General features: G+C 33.9%; 1 protein-coding gene across 1 annotated transcript in view; it reads right to left on the bottom strand.

The window, feature by feature from the left end:
• Positions 1–23856, bottom strand: part of LOC110588421 (disintegrin and metalloproteinase domain-containing protein 20-like) — a 100059-nt gene that overhangs the window by 31879 nt on the left and 44324 nt on the right. Inside the window, exon 2 of the mRNA XM_021698749.1 lies at positions 17810–17861. Within this exon, the coding sequence (XP_021554424.1) occupies positions 17810–17861 (52 nt within the window). The remainder of the gene's footprint in view (positions 1–17809; positions 17862–23856) is intronic.

Consider the following 23856-nt stretch of genomic DNA (forward strand, 5'->3'; position numbering starts at 1 on the left):
ATATATATATATATATATATATATATATATATATATATATATATATACCACATCTTCTTTATCCATTCATCTGTCGATGGACATCTTGGCTCTTTCCACAGTTTGGCTATTGTGGACATTGCTGCTATAAACATCGGGGTGCACGTACCCTTTTGGATCCCTACTTTTGTATCTTTGGGGTAAATACCCAGTAGTGCAATTGCTGGATCATATGGTAGCTCCCTAGTGATTCCTCTTAACAAGCTTCCATTTTCTGAGGTTTTAATTAGCTACAAAGATAGGGGTTAAGAAATCAAAGATAGTAAAACCATAATGACTTGGAATCATGTGTGCTAAGTCAAGGAGTACATTAAATGGTAATATGTAAATTCAGTTAAATGATTAAGTCAACTAATCTTTCCACTGTTACAAAACTAACACCTCAACCTATTTATTTAATGTAGAGAAGATTTTACCTTACTATTCTGCCTTAGTGATACATTTGGGAGATCCATGGAAGTAACAACATCAGTCACTCTGTAGTAGAAAAAAGACTTTTAAGAAAAAGTTTTATTAGTATCAAATAGCATTACTTAGGGAAAAAAAAAAAAGAGTGTTGTGTTCAAACAATTTCCAGCAACTCTATAATCATATATTAAAAGTTTCTTTTCTATTGGAATTATTAGAGCTTTTAATATACCAGTGGGCATTGTCAAATTATAAGTGTAAGAAATATGAAGAATAAATATAAGGAGTTATATGTTTCATGGGCAAAATGCATTTTTGATCATTATTGATTATGGCTATTCAAGGGCCCTTTGCACATGTGGAAATAAACATTTTGATCTGCTTTCAGCATAATCTTGCTTCTCCTTTTTTCTTCCTTATCGTCAAGATTAATAATTACCTAAAAATGTATTATTTGGAATAGAGAACAAAGGGATGTGTATTAACTTTCCTATGATAAATTGGTTACTGAGAAGTAAGGGATTTTTCTGCTTCAGAGTTCATTGTAATTGAAGATTCTATCTAGAAATTTAAATTCTGATTTAAATCTGAAGGTAATTGGTGATCTTTTGCTTAAGATCTCAAACTCTGCCAGTATTAGCAAATATCTGATCATCTGTTGTCAACTGTTTTCTAGCAGATAGAATTCTTATAAGGGATGATCTTTGACTACTTTCCGTGTTGATTGTTACCAGCACTCTAGAAGAGATTGTGGACTAGGATTCTGGAAAGTAAAGGATACAATTTGAAACATCTCAGAAGAGTTCTCGCCAACTTGGACTGTCATTTAGCCTGGTGTGGATAAAGGCCACATGGTCTGACAAAAATGATCTCAGAGATGGAGTGAGATCTGGTTTGTTTCCTGAGAGATGGTCACTTTTGGGATCTATCCCCAGCAAATATAAGCAAGGAATATTAAATGAAGTGTAAGGTTTGCCACCCCTGAAAATAAACTGTAGGATGGGGGTGGGGAAGAAAATATTGACAAAAAACCTTGATCAAACACAAAAAATTTAATTCAGAAAACATATGAAGCATTTGGAAATTTTAATTGTACATAATAATTGCTTGAACTTGTATGTTTTTTATTGCTTTCCAGAGTCATTAAAATGAACAGAAATTGTATATATGTAATTTTTAAGCATATGTTACAATGTTGATACCTCAACTGAAATCACTTTATAAGTGTGCTATTTGTAGATACTAGAGCAAACCATTCATTTATTTTACCCTTTTAACATGCAAAATGCTAACAAAGAAGATTGCAAAAATAAATAATCTATCTGAAATATCTGCATGTTTATCCCAAGCAATTATTATAAGCTAGCTTTTGAAAATAATTTTACCAATGTAGAGCATATATTAGAGAGTTAGATAATAGTTTTTTTTTTTTTCTGTTAATGCATTGAAGTTTTTCACTAACATTTCTTGTTAACTGGTTATATTTTAGAGAAATGATTTTGACAAGCATATTAATTAGTTTTAAGTTTGACAGTTTGAAATATCTTTTTTTAAAATACTTTTTTTAGTATCCTAACATGAGTTCTAATTATTCGTAGGGATTAAACCATACCTAAATTTTCCCCTCAGTATTTGGCACCATGCTATTTTGTACTCTGTAAGTTCTAGGACATACATTGTAAAAAACCCAGAGTAGTCACTTAAGTTAAACAATAAGCTGAGCCTTGTCTCTGCCACATAAATACTGTTTAAAAATTTAAAAATTAATTATTATTTAAAATTTGAATAATAGCTGTCTCAGAGGGACTTTGGAAGATTAAATTAAACATTATTTTTAAATGCTTAGAAAACAACTTGGTACATAGGCACAAAAAGTTTTTTTTTTTTTTTAAAGATTTTATTTATTTGAGACAGAGAGAATGAGAGACAGAGAGCATGAGAAGGAGGAGGGTCAGAGGGAGAAGCAGACTCCCTGCCGAGCAGGGAGCCCGATGCGGGACTCGATCCCGGGACTCCAGGATCATGACCTGAGCCGAAGGCAGTCGCTTAACCAACTGAGCCACCCAGGCGCCCCAAAGAGGTTTTTTTTTTAAGATTTATTTATTTGAGAGAGAGAGAGTGAGAGAGAGAGTGGGGGGAGGGGAAGAGGGAGAGAATCTCAAGCAGACTCCCCACTGAGCACAGAGCCAACTTGGGGCTAGATCTCATGAGCCATGAAATCATGACCTGAGCCAAAAGCAAGAGTCTTAAAAAAAAAAAAAGAGTCTGACACTTAACCAACTGAGTCACCCAGGAGCCCTTAGGCACAAAAAGTTTTTATTTAATTTCCCTCAAAGCTGTTATTGCCTATTAAACTATACTCCTAAGAAATTCCCTTTTTGCTCCCATATTCCCATCCACTTTTCACTCTTCTTTTTACTTGTTCGTTCAAAAATTATTTCTTGAGCATTATTTGAAGCTCTAGGCATATAATAATGAATGGTAAATACAAGTGTAAGCTTGTTATAGGTCAGATTGTGATTTGAGGTAAGGGGGAAAAGGCTGTGAAGGGAATAGTTGAGGGCAAGGGCAATAAACAAATGCCAAAGATTTGAGGCAAGAACATGGCAATGCAAATGGGGATGCCGAGGAGTGTAGCTGGAGCAAAATGAGTGGAAGAGTGTCTAACAGGACAACAGGGAGCTGAGGCTATGCCCTTTAAGGCCCATAATCATTTAGCAAATACCAACTCAGTACATATTGTTGTACTTCTCAGAGTACAAGTGTATGAGGTAGACTCTCACTGGGTATGAGAGGATGGCAAAAAAACTCATAATGATCGTAATGATCATAGAAGGCACTAGGTGCTTTGATAGAGGAACTAAGGAATGAAAGCAAAGTGTATGCATGGGGGCATTGAAAGACTAGTTCATGGATTGAAAAATGGCTTGAATTGAGACATAAAGAAAGAATGAAAATTATTCAGGTGAACTGCTTGAAAGAAGGTTCTACAGAAAGGGTGGTAGTCAGTAAAAAGGAATGCCCCTCATGAAATCAAGGAATTACTGAGTTGAAAAATGTAGTTTGGCTCAGGCACTTTTTGACTCAAGGTTGCTGTCAACAATGGTTTTGTAAATAAATATGGAGGAGAATAAGTAAATAAATAAATAAATGGGAATCATTTGTTCCCACTGCCTTGTTACAGTATTAGGTTCTTTTCTTTCAGAGATTGTCTCACTCCAATACTTCATGCCAAGTTTATTTCATGGTAGTTTGATTAACTGGTTGTCTTGTCACCAGTCCTTAGATATGTAACCCACTGTCTGCCGAATTTTGATATGGGAAAGTTGTATGTAATTTGAAGTTGCAGCATTTTCTCTGAATATAAACTGATTTATGAGTTAAAGGCAAGTTTTAATCACTCTTGTTATCCGTTTGAGAGGGAGTTTTCAAGGACATTAGCAAGAGGTGTTTTACTGGTCTATATATGTCACGTGGCAGGACACTGTTATGAAGGACCTTTTTCTGTACATTTCGTATTCACATGATCTCAAAACAAATGTTCAGCGTTCATAAATAAGCACAGAAGATATATTGCCTCCACACACCAGTTTACAGGCACTTGATTTCTTAAGCATCCACCAAATAAGACAGATGACATAATATATAAATGTGAAAAACTTCTTTTCTTTTAGGGTGAACTTTGACCATTTGGGAATAGAAGACTGGAAGAACGCAGGCGGATAAATTCTTTCTCTTTCTTTCCCCATCTGTCCTTGGGTAGATTGCATGGAGAAATCATGGACCCAGGAATAGCCTCTTGCTGGAGCTTATTCCAGGATGCCCATTATGGCAGAGCTGTTAAACGAGCCAAGCAGCTCCCTGTGTTTCTTTTGTGGCTCATTGTCAAACAGCCACTATAGTAACTTGTCACTTGTATCTTGTGAGGCACCATTTCCTCTCTCGCTTTTCTTTTCACTCACTTTCACTGCCTTGGGATTGTACCTCTCATAAAAAGAATCACTAATTAATAACCTCATATCAAACTTTTCTTCATTAGCAAGCCAAGCTATGAAATTTTACACTAGAGATTATTCTAAAAGGAAGACATTCAGGATCAAATTTTTGAGTTTTACTTTCCACTTGTCTAAAAATAATAGATACCACATTACAATATATGTAACCTTAACCCTTTACCTGTAGTCAATCTGGATGAGGTGTAGGTAGGTGAAGGGAAGATACTGGGAGATTAAATAACGCCAGCAGTGAAGCAGTATGAATGCAATGGTAGTTCTCACAGTAATGGAGAATGTGTAAAAGGAAAGGATGGGTTCAAAATTTTTGGCAGACTCTGAAGGTCAGAAGGCTTCTATTACTTATCTAGGGAACAATTTTATTTTCCTCAGTCAGAACTGTTCCTATGATCTGATTTTAAGGATGGTCAACAGAAACTGACTATCTTTATCAGGTAACCTGCGTAAAAGTTAGGGTCCTGACAGGAGATGAGTGGAACTTAGACACATAGAATAGGGGCAACTGGCTGAGACTGAAAGTCTTGAACACTAATTCTCCTGACTCCTACCACGTAGTAGGAACAGCCTCTTCTTCCTTACTGTAAAAGGAAAGCCTCCCCTTCAGTGGATACCATGTAATGTCCTCATATGAAGAAGTACCTCACAAAGTAATAATGCTTTTTCTCCTCAGAACTCATCCATATAACAACAGCTTGATAACAGAATAAAACCTAAGTACAATGTGGAAGCAAAGTCCTGATCTGGAAATGAATGACTACATATTAAAGGAATTATATGACTTGGTTAATATGTACTGATAAAACTTGAGAACATGTACTGATAAAATCTGGGAACATGTATTTATAAAATTTGGGAACATAAAGAGTGGTAAATTTTAATGAATTAGGCTAAAGTGGTATAGGATATAAAGCCAGACAGAGGAAAATTCACTGATGTGAAGGTATGTTACTTATAATAGGATTCAGTGTTTTGGCAAAGATCCTAAAAACTGGTTATAGTTTTCTAGAGTGGTTCCTTGAAGCCTGAAATCAAAGTTGGTTTATTTTTATTTTTTTAAAGATTTTATTTATTTGTCAGAGGGAGAGAGAGAGACAGAGTGAGAGAAGGAGAGGGAACACAAGCAGGGGAGCTGCAGGTGCGGGGAGAAACAGGTTCCCTGTGAAGCGGGGAGCCCGATGCGGGACTCGATCCCAGGACCCTGGAATCATGACCTGAGCCGAAGGCAGACGCTTAACCACCGGAGCCACCCAGGCGCCCCTCAAAGTTGGTTTAAACAATGGAGCTGATATGCTAGAAATACCTTGCTATAGTTTTGTAAAGGTTGATGGAAATATTGGACCTGGCTATCTTTCTCAAAGGGTGGGCTTAGAAGATGCTTCTTATTTTACAGAAATAAAAAATTCTCTGGTGAGACTGACTCTATTATCTTAAAGATGATCAAACTTGGATTGACTGTAGGAGATTTTTCCATAAAACTGGATGCCTGATATCAATGGGAATGATAGAGATTATAAGAATAGCAGAAGCAATGTGTCAGAATTTTATTATCAGGTACATGGTGGGCATAATTATCACAGTGGGCAGGAAGGCTAAAGAGGCTTTCAAGATTCCATTATTTGCAGGAATTGATGGTGTTGGCTAAAACCTCATGGTGCTTTCAGGGGGTAAAGCAAGTAAATAGTCAAATATGATGTTCCTTGTTTTCTATAGTAAGAAAAAAATCAGCATCAGTGAGAAATGGCCTGGCATCACCTTTCACCATGGACAATCATTGTCTTTCATCTAAGTTAACAGAGCTAGGTCAGTTCACTGATCCAGAGTACATTGAAGAAGAAGCTGGGACTTCTTAAATAAAGATGTTGGAATGTCACCACATGTATATGCAGTACATATTATTCCAAACTTTTTCCAAGGAGACATCTAGGGATTTAGACAGAGGGAAATGGACTGAAAGAGAGAACTACATAGAAATGACTCATTTCATAGGACACAAAATGCCATTATAATCTTCTGTTTGATTCAGAGATTAAGGAGGCCAGGTGATAACTGGTTTTTTTTTTTTAAGATTTTTTTTTTATTTATTTGAGAGAAACAGCAAGCAACGAGCGGGGTAAAAGGCAGAGGGAGAAGCAGGCTCTCTACCGAGTGGGGAGCCAAACGCGGGGCTCCATTCCAGGACTCCGGGATCATGACCTAAGCCAAAGGCAGACACTTAACTGACTGAGCCACCCAGGTGCCCCATTAACTGTAGCTTTGATTTGAGTTCATTTCATCGTGCATCCAATGAATCTGCTGACTTACCCCATGTTTTTTTTTCTCTATTTCCAAATGGATAATTGTGATAAATATTCTTAGCAGTTGGTATAAAATTACCTTGGTTCCCTGACCTGAGTAAGAGTCATTATGGTAGGAGAATTCGAGTACAAGCCCCTGAAACTGTGCTTCCCTTTTCATATAATCAAATGAGTAAATAAGGAGTAATACCATATTCCTGAAGAAATTTCAGGTATTAACACTCTCATCAAAGACTTGAGAAATGCAGAGATAATAGCATTATCACATTCCCATTTACTTCACAGCTCTGGCTTCTGCAAAAATATGTGGACCATGATGGCAGATGATGGACTACCATAAAATTAACCACACCATAGTATCAATCAGTTACTGAACTGGATGTATTATTTTTATTGCAAGAGATCCACATAACTTCTGGTATGTGACATTCAACATTGATTTGGTGAATGCTTCCCTCTGAAAATCCCATCAGTGGGGATGCAGAAGCACGTTAACTTTCCATAGCAAATACAGCAATAGACCTTTACTATTTTGCTTCAAGACTATGGTAACTGCTTTGTCCATGTCACAAAAGAATCTATACAGCTTTAAACAGCTAAACTTTCTTCAATGTTACACCAGTCCACTAATTGATGACATTATGCTAATTGGACAAGGTGAAGAAGCATCCTAGATACCCCACTAAAAGACATGGTTGCCAGAGAATGGAAGATACACCTCTCAAAGAATTAGGACTCTGACTCACCAGGAAAAAAGTTAGGAATTCATTAGACTTGGGCAGGACAATGCATAACTTTTAAGGTAGAGAACAAGTTGTACCTCCTTTTCTCCTACTACCAAATAAGAAGTCCAGTGTGTGTTGTGTGGCTTTGAATTTTGGTAATAATATATACTATATCTGGGATTGCTGCACCTGTCCATTTTATTCTCAGGACAATGGGATGAAATTAGAAATAAATAACAAAGACACTTAGGAAATTATAAAATATGGGAAAATTAACACACAACTAAATACCCATTGGGTTAAAAACATTCATAAGGAAACTTAGAAAATGCTTCAAGATAAGTGAAGATGAAAATCCAACATGCCAAAACATATGAGCTTCAGCAAAAGCAGTGCCTGGAGGTATATTTATAGCTATAAACCTGAATATTAAGAAGGAAGATCTCAAATCAATAATACCCCAATTTTATAAATTAAAAAAATGCTAAACACAAAGAAGGCAGGAAAAGGAGATAATATAGATTAGAATGGAGATACATGAAATAGAAAAATAATAGAGAAAATCACTAAACCAAAATTTGATTCTTTGTAAAGATTAAAAAAAAAAGACAAATCTTTAGCTATATGGATTAAAGACAAAAGGAGAGAGGACTAAAATTACTAAAACCAAGAATGAAAGGTGGGTTATTACTACCAAACTTGCAGTAAAAGGATTATAGCAGGACATGGTGAACAATTGTATGCCAATGTAATGGATAACCAAAATAAAATGGACAAATTTTTATAAAGAACAGATTTTCAAAGTCAGCTCAAGGAGAAATAAAACATATGGATAGTCCAATAACCAGTGAAGTCATTGAACTAGTGATTTAAAAATTCCTGCAATAAAAAGGACTAGATAACTTCACTGATGAATTTTACCACTTAAAGAATTAATGGCAATCTTTAACAAGCTCTTTCAAAACTTAGAAAGGAAGGAAACAATTGCTAAACTCATTCTATGAGGCCAGTATTATTACCTTGATACCATAATCAGACAAAGTCATCACAAAAAAAGAAAGGTACAGGCCAATATCCCCTGAAAATGTAGATGAAAAAATCTCAACAAAATACCAGGACACCAAACCTTGATACCAAAATCAGACAAAGCCATCACAAAAAAAGAAAGGTACAGGCCAATATCCCCTGAAAATGTAGATGAAAAAATCTCAACAAAATACCAGGACACCAAACCTATATAACATATATATATATATGTATGTATATATACACCATGATCAAGTAGGATTTAACTGGCAATGCAACCGATAAATTTTCTCATTTTTTGTTAACTTAGGAATATTTTCATTTCTCTTTATATTTTGAAGAATACTTTTGGGGGATATAAGATTCTTTGTTGATAAACTTTTTCTTTCAGGACTTAAATATATCATCTCACCAACTGAAATATGTCAGCCTTCCAGGGTTTCTGGTGAGAATTCAGCTCTCAATTTTATTGAGAATTCCTTGTATGTGATGAGTCACCTCTCTTGCTGGTTTTAAGATTTTTTAATTTTTTTTTTACTTTCAGTGCTCTGATTACATTGTGTCTAAGTAATATATCTTTAAATGTATCCTATCTAGAGTTTATTGAGCTTCTTAAATCTCTATTTTTTATCAAATTTGGGAAATTTCCAGTGAATTTTTTCAAATATTCTTTTCATCCCTTTTTTTCTTTCTCCTTTTAGCACTCCTATTGTGTGCATATTGATAATTTTGATGGTGTCCCATAGGTCTTTGAGGATCTGTTGATTTTTATTAATTTATTTTTCTCTCTGCTCCTTAGACTAGATAATTTCAATTGTGGTTATCTCTCCTCCATTCACTCTTGAATTCTAAAAAAAATAGTGTTTCTATTCCACTGCTTATCTGAAGCTGTTCTCAAAGTGGTTAATTAACATTTTAAATAAAATGGCCTCGTCTCAGTCTTTTTATTTGTCTTCTCAGCAACATCGGACAGAATTGGTCATTACCTTTTCCTTGAAATTTTTTCTTCACTTTACCCTGAGGATTTTCATACTGCATCAACATCTACCTATTTATTGATCATTTTAAGTACTTTGCTTTTCATTTCTACCTTAAAGATATTCATAATCATGGCTTCAAATGCCACTTATCAGTGTCAACTCTGTATCAAACATATTTCTAACATATGTAAACTTGATGCTTTACCATCTGCCCTACATGCATATGCTAGACACGCCTTGTTGTGAGTCGAATTGCTTTGGCTTCCTGCATCCCTCATTCCCCCCCTTCTTTGAGAGGAGTCTGTCATCCAGGGGTATACTTTCAAATACAATCCAACAAATACAGTCTACACTCTCACCTACCTTCTATTTCAGGCTCTCACACCCTAGGCCACTATACAGTTGCTCTAATAATCCCAGTACTAAACATCAGACAACTAGAGACAGCCTGTATGTCCCAGAGCCTATTGAAATTATTCAAATTAGTGAGTATTAAGTTTGCTTACCTATCTTACCTCTTCCTTCCCACAGAAACTACAATAAAGTCTCTTGCCTATGGCTGCTCTCTTTCCCTCTGCCTCATAACTGATCCTGGTGTTTCCCCATGTAGCCCCCCACCATGGCATGACATGTATTCTCTCTCTTTTGAGATTTACCTCATAAACTACCTTGTATCCATGTATCATTAAAGTATCAATGGTAGTCACCTCCTTATCTACCATATCTAATAATGTTGGCCCTCCCATACCTAAATAATAATAAAACCTATTGAAACAGACTCCTAAGTTTATATCAACCGTCTGAGACTTTTATCTGAACTCTAGACCCACATATGCTAATTTAATACCTCCAATGTTTAATATGTGCACCAAAGATATTGAAAATTAAACTCCTGATATTTCACCCAAATTTACTCTATTTCTTTTCTTCTCTAACTTAGTAAGTGACAACTCCTTCCTTCTGGTTTTGTAGACCAAATACCCTGGAGTTGTTTTTGATTCTGTTTTATTCTCCACAACCAGTCAATCAGAACATTTTATTGGCAATTTCTTCAAAATATATTCAGGATCCAACCACTTCTATTACCACTTCTATTTTTACCATGGTGGTCCAAGCAACTGTCATCTCTGAGTGCCTTATTAAGTGTTCTTTCTGTTTTTTCCCTTGTTATATATGGTTTACACTCAGTAGAGAAGTTCAAGTGATCCTTGAGACTGAAAGAGGTAATTGTAGTTATAGAGAAATGTGGAAGAAGGCAACTTGTAGGCAAAGAGGAGATAGATACAGGAGGAATACAGCTGGTAAAAAGTTTTTGATTCTTATTATGAATGAGATGAAAAGTTAATGGAGGTTTTATGGCAAAGTAATTACACAAGTTAGCATGTACTCAAAAATATAAACATACTACCATCTCCAAGTGTTTTTACTTGTTATTTCCTCATGCTAGAGTTCTATTTTTGCAGATAAAATTCCTGTGAATTCTCTTGCCTCTTTCAGATTTTGTGCAAAACCACTGTCTTAGTGAGTCTTTCCCTAGCTAATCTAATTAAAATTGACCACGCCCCCATGAAATCCCAATTTGACATTTTATATATTCTTTTTTTTTTTTTTGAGAAAGGAAGAGAGAGAGAGAGAGAGCACGCAAGCTGGGGCAGGCAGAGGGAGAGTGGAAGACAGAGAGAGAATCTTCAGCAGGCTCCCTGCCCAGTGTGGAGTCTGATGTGGGGCTTGATCTCACAACTTGAGATCATGACCTGAGCCAAAATCTAGAGTGGGATGTTTAACCAACTGAGCCACCCAGACGCCCTGACATTTTATATATTCTATATTATTTCTTATTTTTGTATGTATATGACTACCCCTACTAGAATATAAACCCCATTAAGGCATGGGTTTTTGTCTGTTTATCCACTATTTTCTCCCAAAACCTTGATTAATGACTAGCACAAAGCAGACTTTAAAAAATGTATTTGTTAAATGAATAATATTTTTCAGGTCCATAATGAAATAATTAGATGGTGGTGATATCTGTGACCTGAAGAATTGTTTCCATGAATTTTGTTTGGTAACCTCAGTTCAAACCTTCATTTTCCAACTGCCAGTAAGTGATTATAAACAAGTGTTTTCACCCTTAAAAGAGGAAACACATCTTCAGCAATGTATAAATTATTAGAAATAATCTACATATATTATGTATCATAGTGCTTGGCACATAATAGTTATTAAATAGATGGCATCAGTAAAAGTTTTACTTTTACTCCATTTTCCAAAGTCCAATGTTATTTTTTTCTGTTCTTCACACATCATTTATATGCAATTTATGAAGTTTCTCAATTATTGATGAGTCTGTCATTCCCTGGATTGTTATAATTTAACAATTTCAAAAACTTGGCAGATGATAAAAGATGTAGTAGTTTCATAATGATTTTGTTTTAAATGCTTTTTATAACAATTATTTTTATGATGCTTCACTGCTGACAATAGCTTTGTTTCTTCTAAACTGACATGCATCTATCACCAGCACATCAATATTTAAAACAAACTTTGTGCTTTTCTTGGTTAGAGATATACGCTTTTAAATTTTTTTTGAGGATGAACCAGTTATTATAAGCATATATCATTTTTAATCATAAATTTATAGTTATTGCAAGCATCTAGATTCATGAAATTAAAGTTATACTTCAGGAGCCTGCCAATGTAATTTCCTTTATTTTTACCCCTGAATTTTAAACAATGATGTAACCCTTTCTTCAATATTACTAATTTAAAAGAAGATAACTAAATGAGTATTCTCCCTTTCCAGGTTCTAAATAATGATGCCTTAGGGAATGTCATTTAATTTTACTAAGTGACAGGTTTAAAATGTTACTGAAAACAAGATATGTGAAGAGAAACATTTTGAAATGTCATGCTATGCACACTGACTACTTGACCTCATTTATATTCATCTTCCATCTAGTATAGATAAAGCACATCTGGCAATTGGTATTTTGCATATAAAAATCTTGCATTGTCCTTGTTAGAGCCAAGAACATACATCTACCTCTGATGTTCAAGAATAAAATCCCTTAATATTGGGAAAAGTTTTACAATTAAAAATATTTGTACTTTGTTGTAACCACTTTTGACACATAAGCATTAAATTTTCAAAGGCATATCAAAAGAAAAAACAAATATTATTTTACAATTATTTTGTTGGAGTACAAAATCAAACATATTTGTGGCTCCTTCTTCCTTAATTGGAATTATAGCTTTGTGTTTCCATATCAAGTAAAATATTTAGCACTTAACAGGTTACAGTAACATTTAATTGAAAAAAATTAATCTGACATTTTGAACTGATTACAAAGTAGTCTTCATAGACATAAGTTTTAACATACATATTTTATATGAATTTCAAATGACAAATAGTAGCGTTAAATATAAAAACAAAGACTTCTTTTTTTACTTGCAATGTTTCTCTTTCTAGAGCTTGGAAAATACCAATACTTTTCCCTGTTTTTGAAATTTATCAGCCTGGTGTACTAAAGGGGAGGGAACATTAGGAAATGCAGTTTTAAGTAATCAAAGAGACAGACATTTTTATCATAAAAGTGAAAAAGAAACTTGCTAAAAGCAGGTGATTTTTCAGTGTAATTGGTCTCATTTTCTTGCAAATGTTATACATACAAGTTTCTCATTTCTGTGCATCCAGACTGTGGCACCATGGAAATAAATCATTGAAATATATTTGTAGTTGTATGAGAAGGGGGAAAAATAAGCTGAATTCAGATGTATTAACCCCAATAAAGAAAAACCAAAGAACAGATATTTGAATGTACTGATCATCACAACCAGGTAAAGCTTCGTTGAAAGCCCTGAGCTCATTTGGGCAGGGATGGGAGAGCACAGTGGAAAGCAAAAGAGGTAACATAAATAGGAGAGGGGAGCTACTACTGTACAACTGATTCCCTTTGAACTTTGTAAGAACTAGAAGATACAACTCTAACCTTAAGTAGAGGACTTTTTTGTACACAGTTCTTGACCTAATCTATATGCATGATGTCATAACATTAAAGATATTCATAATAAACTGATTATATTAGAAGAAGATCTCAAATCACTAACCTAAGCTTCCCCCTGAAAAAAACAAGGAAAGGACAGCAAACTAACCCAAAGTAAATAGAAGAAGAAAAATACTATGAATAGTGGGGAAATCAATAAGATATGAAATAAAAAAAGTCAATAAAATCAAAGATTGGTTCTTTTACATTATCAGTATAACTCCAAGTTGATAAGAAAATGTATAAAAAGCTTTATGTTAACAAATAAGAGAACTTAGAGGAAATGGACAAATTGTAGAAGGATACATGTTACTGAAACTGACTTAGGAAAATGTAGGAAATATGAATAGGCCTATACAAAAAATTGAATTAATAATCAAAAGTCTTCCACAAAGAAAATCCAGGATCATAATTCTATAAAAAATTTTGAAAAATAGTAATACTAAACTTTTTCTACACAATACAAAAACTTTCTAAAAAAATAGAAAGGGTGAAAACATTGTCTATGATTAAATGGATTTAACCATATATGCCAGGTTGATTCATCGAAAAATGAATTAATGTAATACACCATAATGCTAGATTAAAGGATGGAAAAGCACATGATCATTTCCATAGAATCAGAAAAAATCATTTAACAAAATTAAACACGCATTTGTGATTTTAAAAAAAATGCTCAATCTACTTAGAATAGAATTTCCTCAGTGTGATAATCAGCATTTACAAAGCTAACTAACTTCATACTTGGTGAGACTGAATGCTTCCCTTTAAGATCAAGGACAAGGCAAGGATATTTATTCTCACCATGCACTTTAGTGCATAACATTGCACTAAAGATTTTGACAATACAATCAGGCAAGAAAAAGAAATGCAATTGTTGAGAGTGTAAAGGAAAAAGTAAAATGCCTTTATTCACTTACAAAATAATCCCAAATGTAAAAATCATAAGAGATCCTCACATGAAAGCAACAACAACAGAAGAAGAACCTAATAAAGTGGTTTAGAACTTTACTGGATGTGAGACAAATGTACAAAAATCAATTATATCTCTACATATTATAAATGATCCAAAAATGAAATTAAGACAATTCCATTCACAATAGCATCAAAGAGAATAAAATGTTTAAGAGTGATTTTATAAAAGGGTGGCACAGTCAGTTAAGCAATCAACTCTTGGTTTTAGCTCAGATAGTGAACTTGGGGTCCTGAGATCAGACCTGAGACAGACTTCACGCTGAGTCTGCTTCAAATTCTCTCTCCCTTTCCCTCTGCCCCACCCCCCTGCTTGTGCTTTCTCTTTCTCTCTCTCAAATAAATAAATAAATCTTAAAAAAAAGATTAAGGTTAAATCTGTGTAAACTTACTTTTATTGCTTAATACTCAAAATCAAGTGTCTTACAGTCATCTTATGCTATATATACTATTATGTTTGGTGAGTAACGTACATGTTAAAATGTGAAAATACTATGATATGATTTAGAATAAAGACTTTGAAAATAAAAAAAAATAAAAGCAGCACATGGCTTATGCATTCAAAACTTAAAAAAACAGCTGAAAAAAGTTAAAGAAAGTCTAAATAAAAGAAGACAATCTATGTTTATGGATTGGAAGACTGTTGAGTCTTAGTTTGTTGGTTATTCTATCCAGGTATCTATAAATTCAATGAGATCTCTATCAACATCTCAACAGGTTTTCTTTCTTTTCTTTTTCTGGATATTGGGCAACTTCTTAAAATTTGTATGGAAATGCAAAGTACTATGAATAGGCAAAAGACCTTGATAATAAAGAATGGAGTGTGAAGGCTTAAACATTTGTCTCAGAGCTTGCTACACAGTTACAGTAATCAAGACATTGTGGTACTAGCAAAGGACAGACATATAAATCAAGAAAATAGAATTGAGAGTAAATAAAAAATGAATCCTCCCATTTGTGGTTATTTGATTTTAAACAGTAGCATGAAGGCAAAAAGTCTTTTCAACAAATAGTTGTGACACAATTGGATATCCACCTGTAAAATGATAAATTTAGACCCAAACCTCACATCATACACCAAATTTGTCTTGAATGGATCATAGATCTAAATGTTACAGCTAAAATTTTAAAAGGTTTACACGAAAATATACTAAATATTCATAACCTTGGACTAAGTAAATATTTTTTAGATATAATGCCAAAAGCAAAGTGATTAAGAAATTATAATTTGGAATTCAATAAAATTTAAAAGCTTTATGCTTCACCTAGAAAATGAAAATATGAGTCCCAGGCTCTGGGAAAGAAATCTTCCAATCATATATCCGATTTGATAATGCACAAAATATTTAAAGAACTCCCACCACCCAGTAATAACTATAGTAGTAATACAAGTAAAAAAATGGGAAAATATTTGAATAATCACTTTCCCCTCCAAAATGCAGATGACCGATAATCATATGAAATTGCACTCAACATTATTAGTCATTAGGGAAATGCATATTAAACTACTCCATACCATTAGAATGGCTATAATAAAGAATACAGATTTAAAAATCTATAGGCATGGGGGGTAAAGAAGAACTCGAACCTCATACCTTATTATTGAAGATGTAAAATGAGGAATCCAATGTGGAAAATGGATTAAAATTATTTTTAAAAATTGAGCATTAATTTTCCATTATGACCTAAGAACTTTTTTTCTGTAGGTATCAATACAAGAAAAATTAAAAATGAAAATATATCCATACAAAGTCTTGTATACAAATATTCATTGAAAAATGATTTCTACCATTCAACCTGATACTGGATCTTATAATGAGTTAGTTTAGCTTTGTAATAAACCACAAACTGTCTTTCAAAGTCTCTGTACCATTTTTTATTACTATCATCAATGAGTGAGCATGCCACCAAACAGCAGCAGGATACGCATTCTTTTCAAGCTTACAGGAAACATTCTCCAAGATATATCACATGTTAGGTCACAAAACAGGAGCCTAAGCAAATGTAAAAAAAATGAAATCAAACCAAAGATCTTTTCCAATTACAGTGTAATGAAACTAGAAATCAAAAACAAAAGAAACTTGGAAAGTTCACAAATACTTGGCAATTACACAACACACTCTTGAACAACAAATGGATCAAAGAAGAAATCAGAAGGGAAATTTAAAAAAATGTAGAAACAAATGAAATTGCAAATGTAACATACCAAAACATGGAATGAAGCCAAAGCAGTTCTAAGAGAGAAGTCTATAGTGATAAACGTCTACACTAAGAAGAAGGAAATATCACAACAAAAGCAACCTAATACCTGAAAGAACAACAACGAAAAAACCCCAAACTAAGCCAACATTAGACAAAGGAAGGAAATAACAAGGATCAGAGCAGATACAAGTAAGATAGAGACCAAAAAAGCCATAAGAAATATCAACAAACTAAGGCCTGGTTTTTTGAAAGGATAAATAAAATTGACAAACTTGTAGTTAGATTAAGAAAGAAAAAGGAGAGAAGACACAAATAAATAATATCAAAAATGAAAGAGAATACATGCAACTGAAAACAGGGAAATATGAAAGTTCATGAAATCCTATTATGAACAATAATATGCCAATAATTTGGATAACCTAGAAGAAATGGATAAATTTCTGGAAACATACAACCTACCAAGACTAAATCATGAAGAAATAGAAAATTTGGATAGACCAATTACAAGTAAGGAGATTGAATCTGCAATAAAAAAACTTCCAATAAATTAAAACCAAAGACCACATGGTTTCCTTGGTAAATTCAACCAAACATTTAAAGAAGAATTAAGGCCAATCCTTTTCAAACTCTTCCAAAAAAACTGTAGAGAAGGGAACACTCCCAAACTCATTTTATGGCATCAGAATTACCATGATACCAAAGCAAATAAAATAAAAATACTGAAAAATATAGAGCAATATTTCTGATGACTATAGATGCAAAAATTTTCAACAAAGTACTAGCAGACCAAATTCAACAACACATTAAGAGAATCAAACACTATGATCACATGAGATTTATCCTTGGGATACAAGGATGGTTCAAGAATAAAAGTGATATACCACATTAATATATTTTAAAGACTATACGATCATCTAAGTAGATGCAGTAAAAGCATTTCACAAAAATCAACATCCTTTCATGATAAAAACTCTTAATAATTTGGGTATAAAGGGAATAAACTCAACATAATAAAAACCATATATGATAAGCCAACAGCTAACATCATACTCAACAGTCAGGTGGAAAGCTTTCTGCTGAGATTAGAAACCATGCAAAAGTACTCACTTTCATTACTCCTACTCAGCACAGTGGTGGAATTCCTAGCCAGAGCAATCAGCTATAAAAAACAAATAAAAGCATGAAAGAAGTAAAATTGTCTCTGCTATGATGTTCTCTCTTATATAGAGAAATCCTTAAGACTCCACCAAAAAAAACCCTGAGAACTAATAAACATATTCAGCGAACAATGAGCTATCTGAAAGATAAAGAAAACAATCTTACTGATGATGTTATTAAAAACAATAAAATACTTAGGAATAAATTTAACAAGGAAGTGAAAGACTCTTACACTGAAAACTATTAGACTTTGATAAAAGAAACTGAAGAAGACACAAATAAATGGAAAGGTATTTCATGATCTTGGATCCAAAGAATTAATATCGTTGAAATGTCTGCACTTCTCCAAAGTCATCCGTACATTCAATGCAATCCCTATCAAAACTTCAATGACGTTTTTCATAGAAACAGAAAATTAAAAAAAATATATGTATGGAAACAAAAAAGGTCCCAGAAAGCTGGAGCAGTGCTGAGAAGGAATAACAAAATTGGAGGCAACACAATTCCTAATTTCAAATTTAATTACATGAATGAATATTGAAGGTGTTATGCTATGTGAAATAACTCAAACAGAGAAAGACAAATACTGTAAGATATTACTTATATGTCAAGTCTAAAAGAGCCAACCTAGGGCTCCTGGGTGGTTCAGTTGGTTAAGCGACTGCCTTCGGCTCAGGTCATGATCCTGGAGTCCCTGGATTGAGTCCCACATCAGGCTCCCTGCTCAGCAGGGAGTCTGCTTCTCCCTCTGACCCTCCTCCCTCTCATGCTCTCTGTCTCTCATTCTCTCTCTTGCAAATAAAATCTTAAAAAAAAAAAATTAAAAGAGCCAACCTAATAGAAAGAATAGAATGGTGGCTGCCAAAATATGGGGGATGGAGGAAATTGAGACGTGTTGGTCAAAGGGTATAAACTTCCAGGTCTAAGATGAATAAGGTCTGGGGACCTAGTGGATAGCATGGTGACTATAATTAACAATACCATACTATATACTTGAAAGTTGTTAGAAGAGTATATTTTAAATGTTAAATCACCACACACATACACACACACAAAGTTAGTTATGTCAGGGGATAGAGGTGTATACTAACCTTATTGGGTAATCATTTCGGTATATATATGTGTATCAAATAATCACATTGTACACCTTAAATTTACATATATCATATTTTAATAATATCTCAATAGGTTGGAAAACAATTTAAAAAATCATTTTGAATTTCATAGAACTATTTAAAAATTATTTATCTTTATTATCATCTCATTTTATGTCTTACAGATTTAAGACAGTTATACCATAGAAAAATGCTTTAGGCCATTTCAGAATAGAAAATAAAATGAGAATTAGAAAAATAAGGGTGCCTGGGTGGCTTAGTCGGTTAAGCGTCTGCCGTCAGCTCAGGTCATGATCCCAGGGTCCTGGGATTAAGCCCCACATCGGGCTTTCTGTTCATCAGGGAGCCTGTTTCTCCCTCTCCCTCTGCTGCTCCCCTTGCTTGTGCGCTCTCTCTCTATATATATCAAATAAATAAAAAAAATATTTTTTAAAGAAGAAAAACATTTATTATCACTGGATCTCAAATCAATTTCATGTTAAACACTATTGTATCTTGTGTTATTTATTGTAGAGAATTTATGTTTAATGTATCATGATACAAACTCTCTAGCCAAATCATATGCTGCGTGTGGATTCTCTGACTCCATAAGACTTCACTGGCTTCTGCAGCTTTCCGAGGGACACTTTCTCCTGGTAAAAATCATTGCAAAATTAACCACTTAAGACTCATATTGTATTTAGTATTGCTTCCTTTCTACAAGTTAATGACAGTATTTTATGTGTTATCATTATTTTTTAGAGAAGCATTCATAGTCATTGTGTGTATGTGACTGGGAAAGCAGTGGGAAGAATAGCTTTAAAATAACACAATTAACAATTAAGGTCAGTGTATACATATTCAATAATTAATCTCAATGTAAATTTTCATTTGAAATAATCAACTCTTGTCTCAAAGTATGAGTTCAGAAATAGAGAAACATTGAATTCTTTTTTTCAATATTAGTTTGTGTTAATCATGGTTGTCTAGCGAAGTCAGTGCAGAAAAATTTCATTTTAATAATGACATGAAAAATTAATTGGATTACTGTACAAATACAAAAATGAAGCTGTCACCATCTAAATCTACTCTTCAACTTTCACATCCCAAAAGACGGGGCAACCAGTCTTAGTGTGCTTTCCAAGCAATTAGACCAATCTATTATGTCTCCTTGCTAAAGGACTTGGTCTGCATATAATCAAAATTTGAGAGTCTAATCACATTTACATGGAAAAACAAGTGATAGAGGAACAGTTTAATGCCCACCTCAAAAAACAGATACATCCAAGGAATAATGCTTTCTTCAAGATGACTAATTTGATTTCCACAATAAATTAAAGTCATTAACAACTACAAATACAAAAATAGGTAGGTAGAGGGGAAATTATCTAGAATACAAGTAACTTAAGAAACACAATTTTGAGTGCAATGTAGTGTGAACCTGGCATGGATTCTCATTTACCTAAACATGGAGAAATTTTTTTATGACAGAAAAATTGATTATTGATTATTAACTGATATCAAGAAAATACTTAAGTTTGGTATTAATATTTCATGGTGTCTTTTTTTTTAGAGTTTCAGGGGTAAAATGGCATGTGTGTTTTGCTCTAAATGCTTTAGCAAAGAAAGACAAGAAAAAAAGGAGCATGTTAAACCGCATGTGGCAAAATCTTGATAATTTGGGTATTAAGGGTTTCATTTAATTCTTTTATACCTTCAGTATATTTAAAATATTTTGTAAGTATGATGGCTCCTGACAGATTACCTGGAGGGACAGACACATTTTAATTTAGAAAAGATCTGGCCTTGGAGCGTCTGGGTGGCTCAGTGGATTAAGTGTCTGACTTCAACTCAGGTTACAATCTCAGGGTCCTCGGATAGAGCCCCGTGTTGCGTTCCCTGCTCTGCTGGGAGAGTGCTTCTCCCTCTGCTCCTCACCTCGCTCATGCTTTTTCTCTCTCTCAATAAATAAATAAAATCTTAAAAAAAAAAGATCTGGCCTTACTTAGTTTGTCTCTACAACTAACTATTGTACTCCATTAATAGGATAGCTCATGGAAAGGGATATAATATTTAATTTGTTATATTTTTCAATACAATTTTAAATTATCTGAAATTTATTGATTAAATATTAATACGGACTAAAAGAGTAAATATTTTTTCTTTAAATATTTGAGTGTTTAAGATGGCACCATCCTATGCATCCTAGAGTTCACAAAATCTAAACAAGAAACCAAAGACATAAGTCAGAAATTAGGAAACATGAAGGAAATTGATACAAATACTTAGGAGGCCATTACTCATCTTTTACCATAAAAACTAGTTTATGGGGCAACTGGGTGGCTCAGTCAATTAAGCATCTGCTTCTGGCTCAGTTCATGATCTCCAGGCCCTGGGATGGAGCCCTATATTGGGCTCCCTGCTCAGCAGGGAGTCTGCTTCTCCCTCTCCCTCTGCCCTTCTCCCATCCTTGCTCATGTTCTCTCTCTCTCAAATAAATAAATAAATAAAATCTTAAAAAAAAAACCCTATTTACTATATAATAGTTGCATTTGTTGGAATAGACCTTAATTTTTCTTGGGCAAATTTTGTGGCACATTAGTAAGGTATTGAACTTTTTTACAACTGAGTATATAGAAATGTAAAGGTCATACGTCATTAGGATGGTGTGACATCAGGCATTCTGTTCTCATTAACTTCAATATCGGCTACACATATTACATTATTATGTAATTTATTTTCTAAAACAACACTACTCTCTTGTCTCAATTCAATCAACTATTTAAAACCTAACAGTGTTCCAATCTACAAACTGAGACTCAAACTTCTCCACCATTTACTGTTTCCACTATATTTTCACCTCTCACCAATGAAATCATTGAGTAAATTCTGTTTTGTTTTGTTTTAATATAGACTTTATGACTAAGGTAAGGATAGAGAAAAAAGAATTGCTGGAGTGATGTTAGTGAATAAACTAGAGGGAGTGAAATCTGCTGCAAAGTTGGAAGATTTGGGTTTATATATAGAGTGTAAAAACCTCTATAATTACAGGAGTGAAGGTAGAATTATTTGGTACAGACATCAGTAGATAGTGTAGAGAGTCCCTTTGATTATTTTGATTTTTCCCAGTGAAATTTGGTCTATGTCAGCAGATCAATAACTATATATATATATATATTAGTTATATATACTTATATAAAATATACATGTGTATAAATATATAATTTATATATAATTTATATATTATATCCATAATATAAATATACAAACTTATCTTTTTTAGATAGATAGATAGATAGATCTCTCCCATACCCAGATCAAGATATAGTCTATTTTCAGCACCTCAGGAGGCTTCCTCATTCCCCCTACCATTACCTTCAAGGTAATCACAATTTAAATATCTCTAACAATAGGGGCACCTGGGTGGCTCAGTCTGAGTGTCAGACTCTTGATTTCAGTTCAGGTCATGATCTCAGGGTTGTGAGATCGAGTCCTGCATCATGTTCCACGTTCACCATGGAATCTGCTTGAGATTCTCTCTCCCTCTCCCTCTACCCCTTCCCCTCCTCTCTCTCTCTTTTTTTTTTTTTTTTTTTAAAGATTTATTTATTTATTTGAGAGAGCGAGAATGAGAGAGAGAGAGAGTACATGAGTGGGGGAGGGTCAGAGGGAGAAGCAGGCTCCTCGCTGAGCAGGGAGCCCGATGCGGGACTCGATCCCGGGACTCCGGGATCATGACCTGAGCCGAAGGCAGTCGCTTAACCAACTGAGCCACCCAGGCGCCCCCTCCTCTCTCTCTCTTTAAAATCAATCAATCATCAATCAATCTAAGTATCTCTAATAATAGATGGATTATACCTAACTGTACTCCACATGAATGAAATCAAAACATTATTTTATTTATCCATTCTAATACTGAGGGAAATTGGGGTTATTTCTAGTTTCAATTTTAAGTAAAGCTTCTATGAGCATTCTTGTACATGCTTTTGGTCTACATAAGCACTCCCTAATGTTTAAAAATGTAGTATATTTCAGAATATACTCACTAGAATTTTTAAACATTCTCTGAATATCTTTGTTCCCTCTGGTATTGTTAATTACATCTGACATGGTTGACAAATAAAATACTTTCTTCATTTGACTTATAAGACACCATATTATTCTGCCTACTTCATATGTTTCAGTCCTTTTGTTCTCAAATATCTTTACTTTGTTTTCTTATCCATAAAATTTGAAGGGCTCTGGCCTCAGTATTTGAAATTTTTCATTTTTCTTGCTACCTTCACTCTCTTGATGATATCACTCAGTTTCATAGCTTTAAATATGATTATGTTGATGACTACCAAATTTATATTCCTGGCTTTGTCTCGTATTCTGAACTGTAGTTTTCATATATATCAACGATCTACCAGATGCCTCCATTTAGAGTTCTAACAGTCATCATAAATTTAAGATATTATGAACTCAACTTCTATTCTTCCCTTCCCTTATTATCCTTGTTCTACAATCTACCCCTTTCACTTAAGGTCAAACCCATCTTGTACTGCCCAGACCAATCATCTGTCATTTCATCTGTGATTGCTGCTTTTTTCCATAACTCTTTTTGGTGAGATGAGAAATCTTGTTCTTTGATGTCAACATATGTCTAGAATCTAACTACTTTTTATCACTTTCCCTTCTATCACATTGGTCCAAAGTAACATATCTGTGTCCTTGATTTTTTCTTCAGTAGTCTTCTAAACATTTTCTGATTCTGCTCCTCGTTTGATACAGATTCTTCTCAACAGAACATCCAGAGAGACTTAAAAATGTAATCTACTTTCATTCTTTTTTCAAAATTTTCTAATGGCTTCCAGTATCACTTATAATTACTCACAATGTTGCAAAACCCCAGTACTTTTA

This window comes from Neomonachus schauinslandi, chromosome 2, assembly GCF_002201575.2.
Source record: "Neomonachus schauinslandi chromosome 2, ASM220157v2, whole genome shotgun sequence".
In the NCBI taxonomy this organism is placed as follows: Eukaryota; Metazoa; Chordata; class Mammalia; order Carnivora; family Phocidae; genus Neomonachus; species Neomonachus schauinslandi.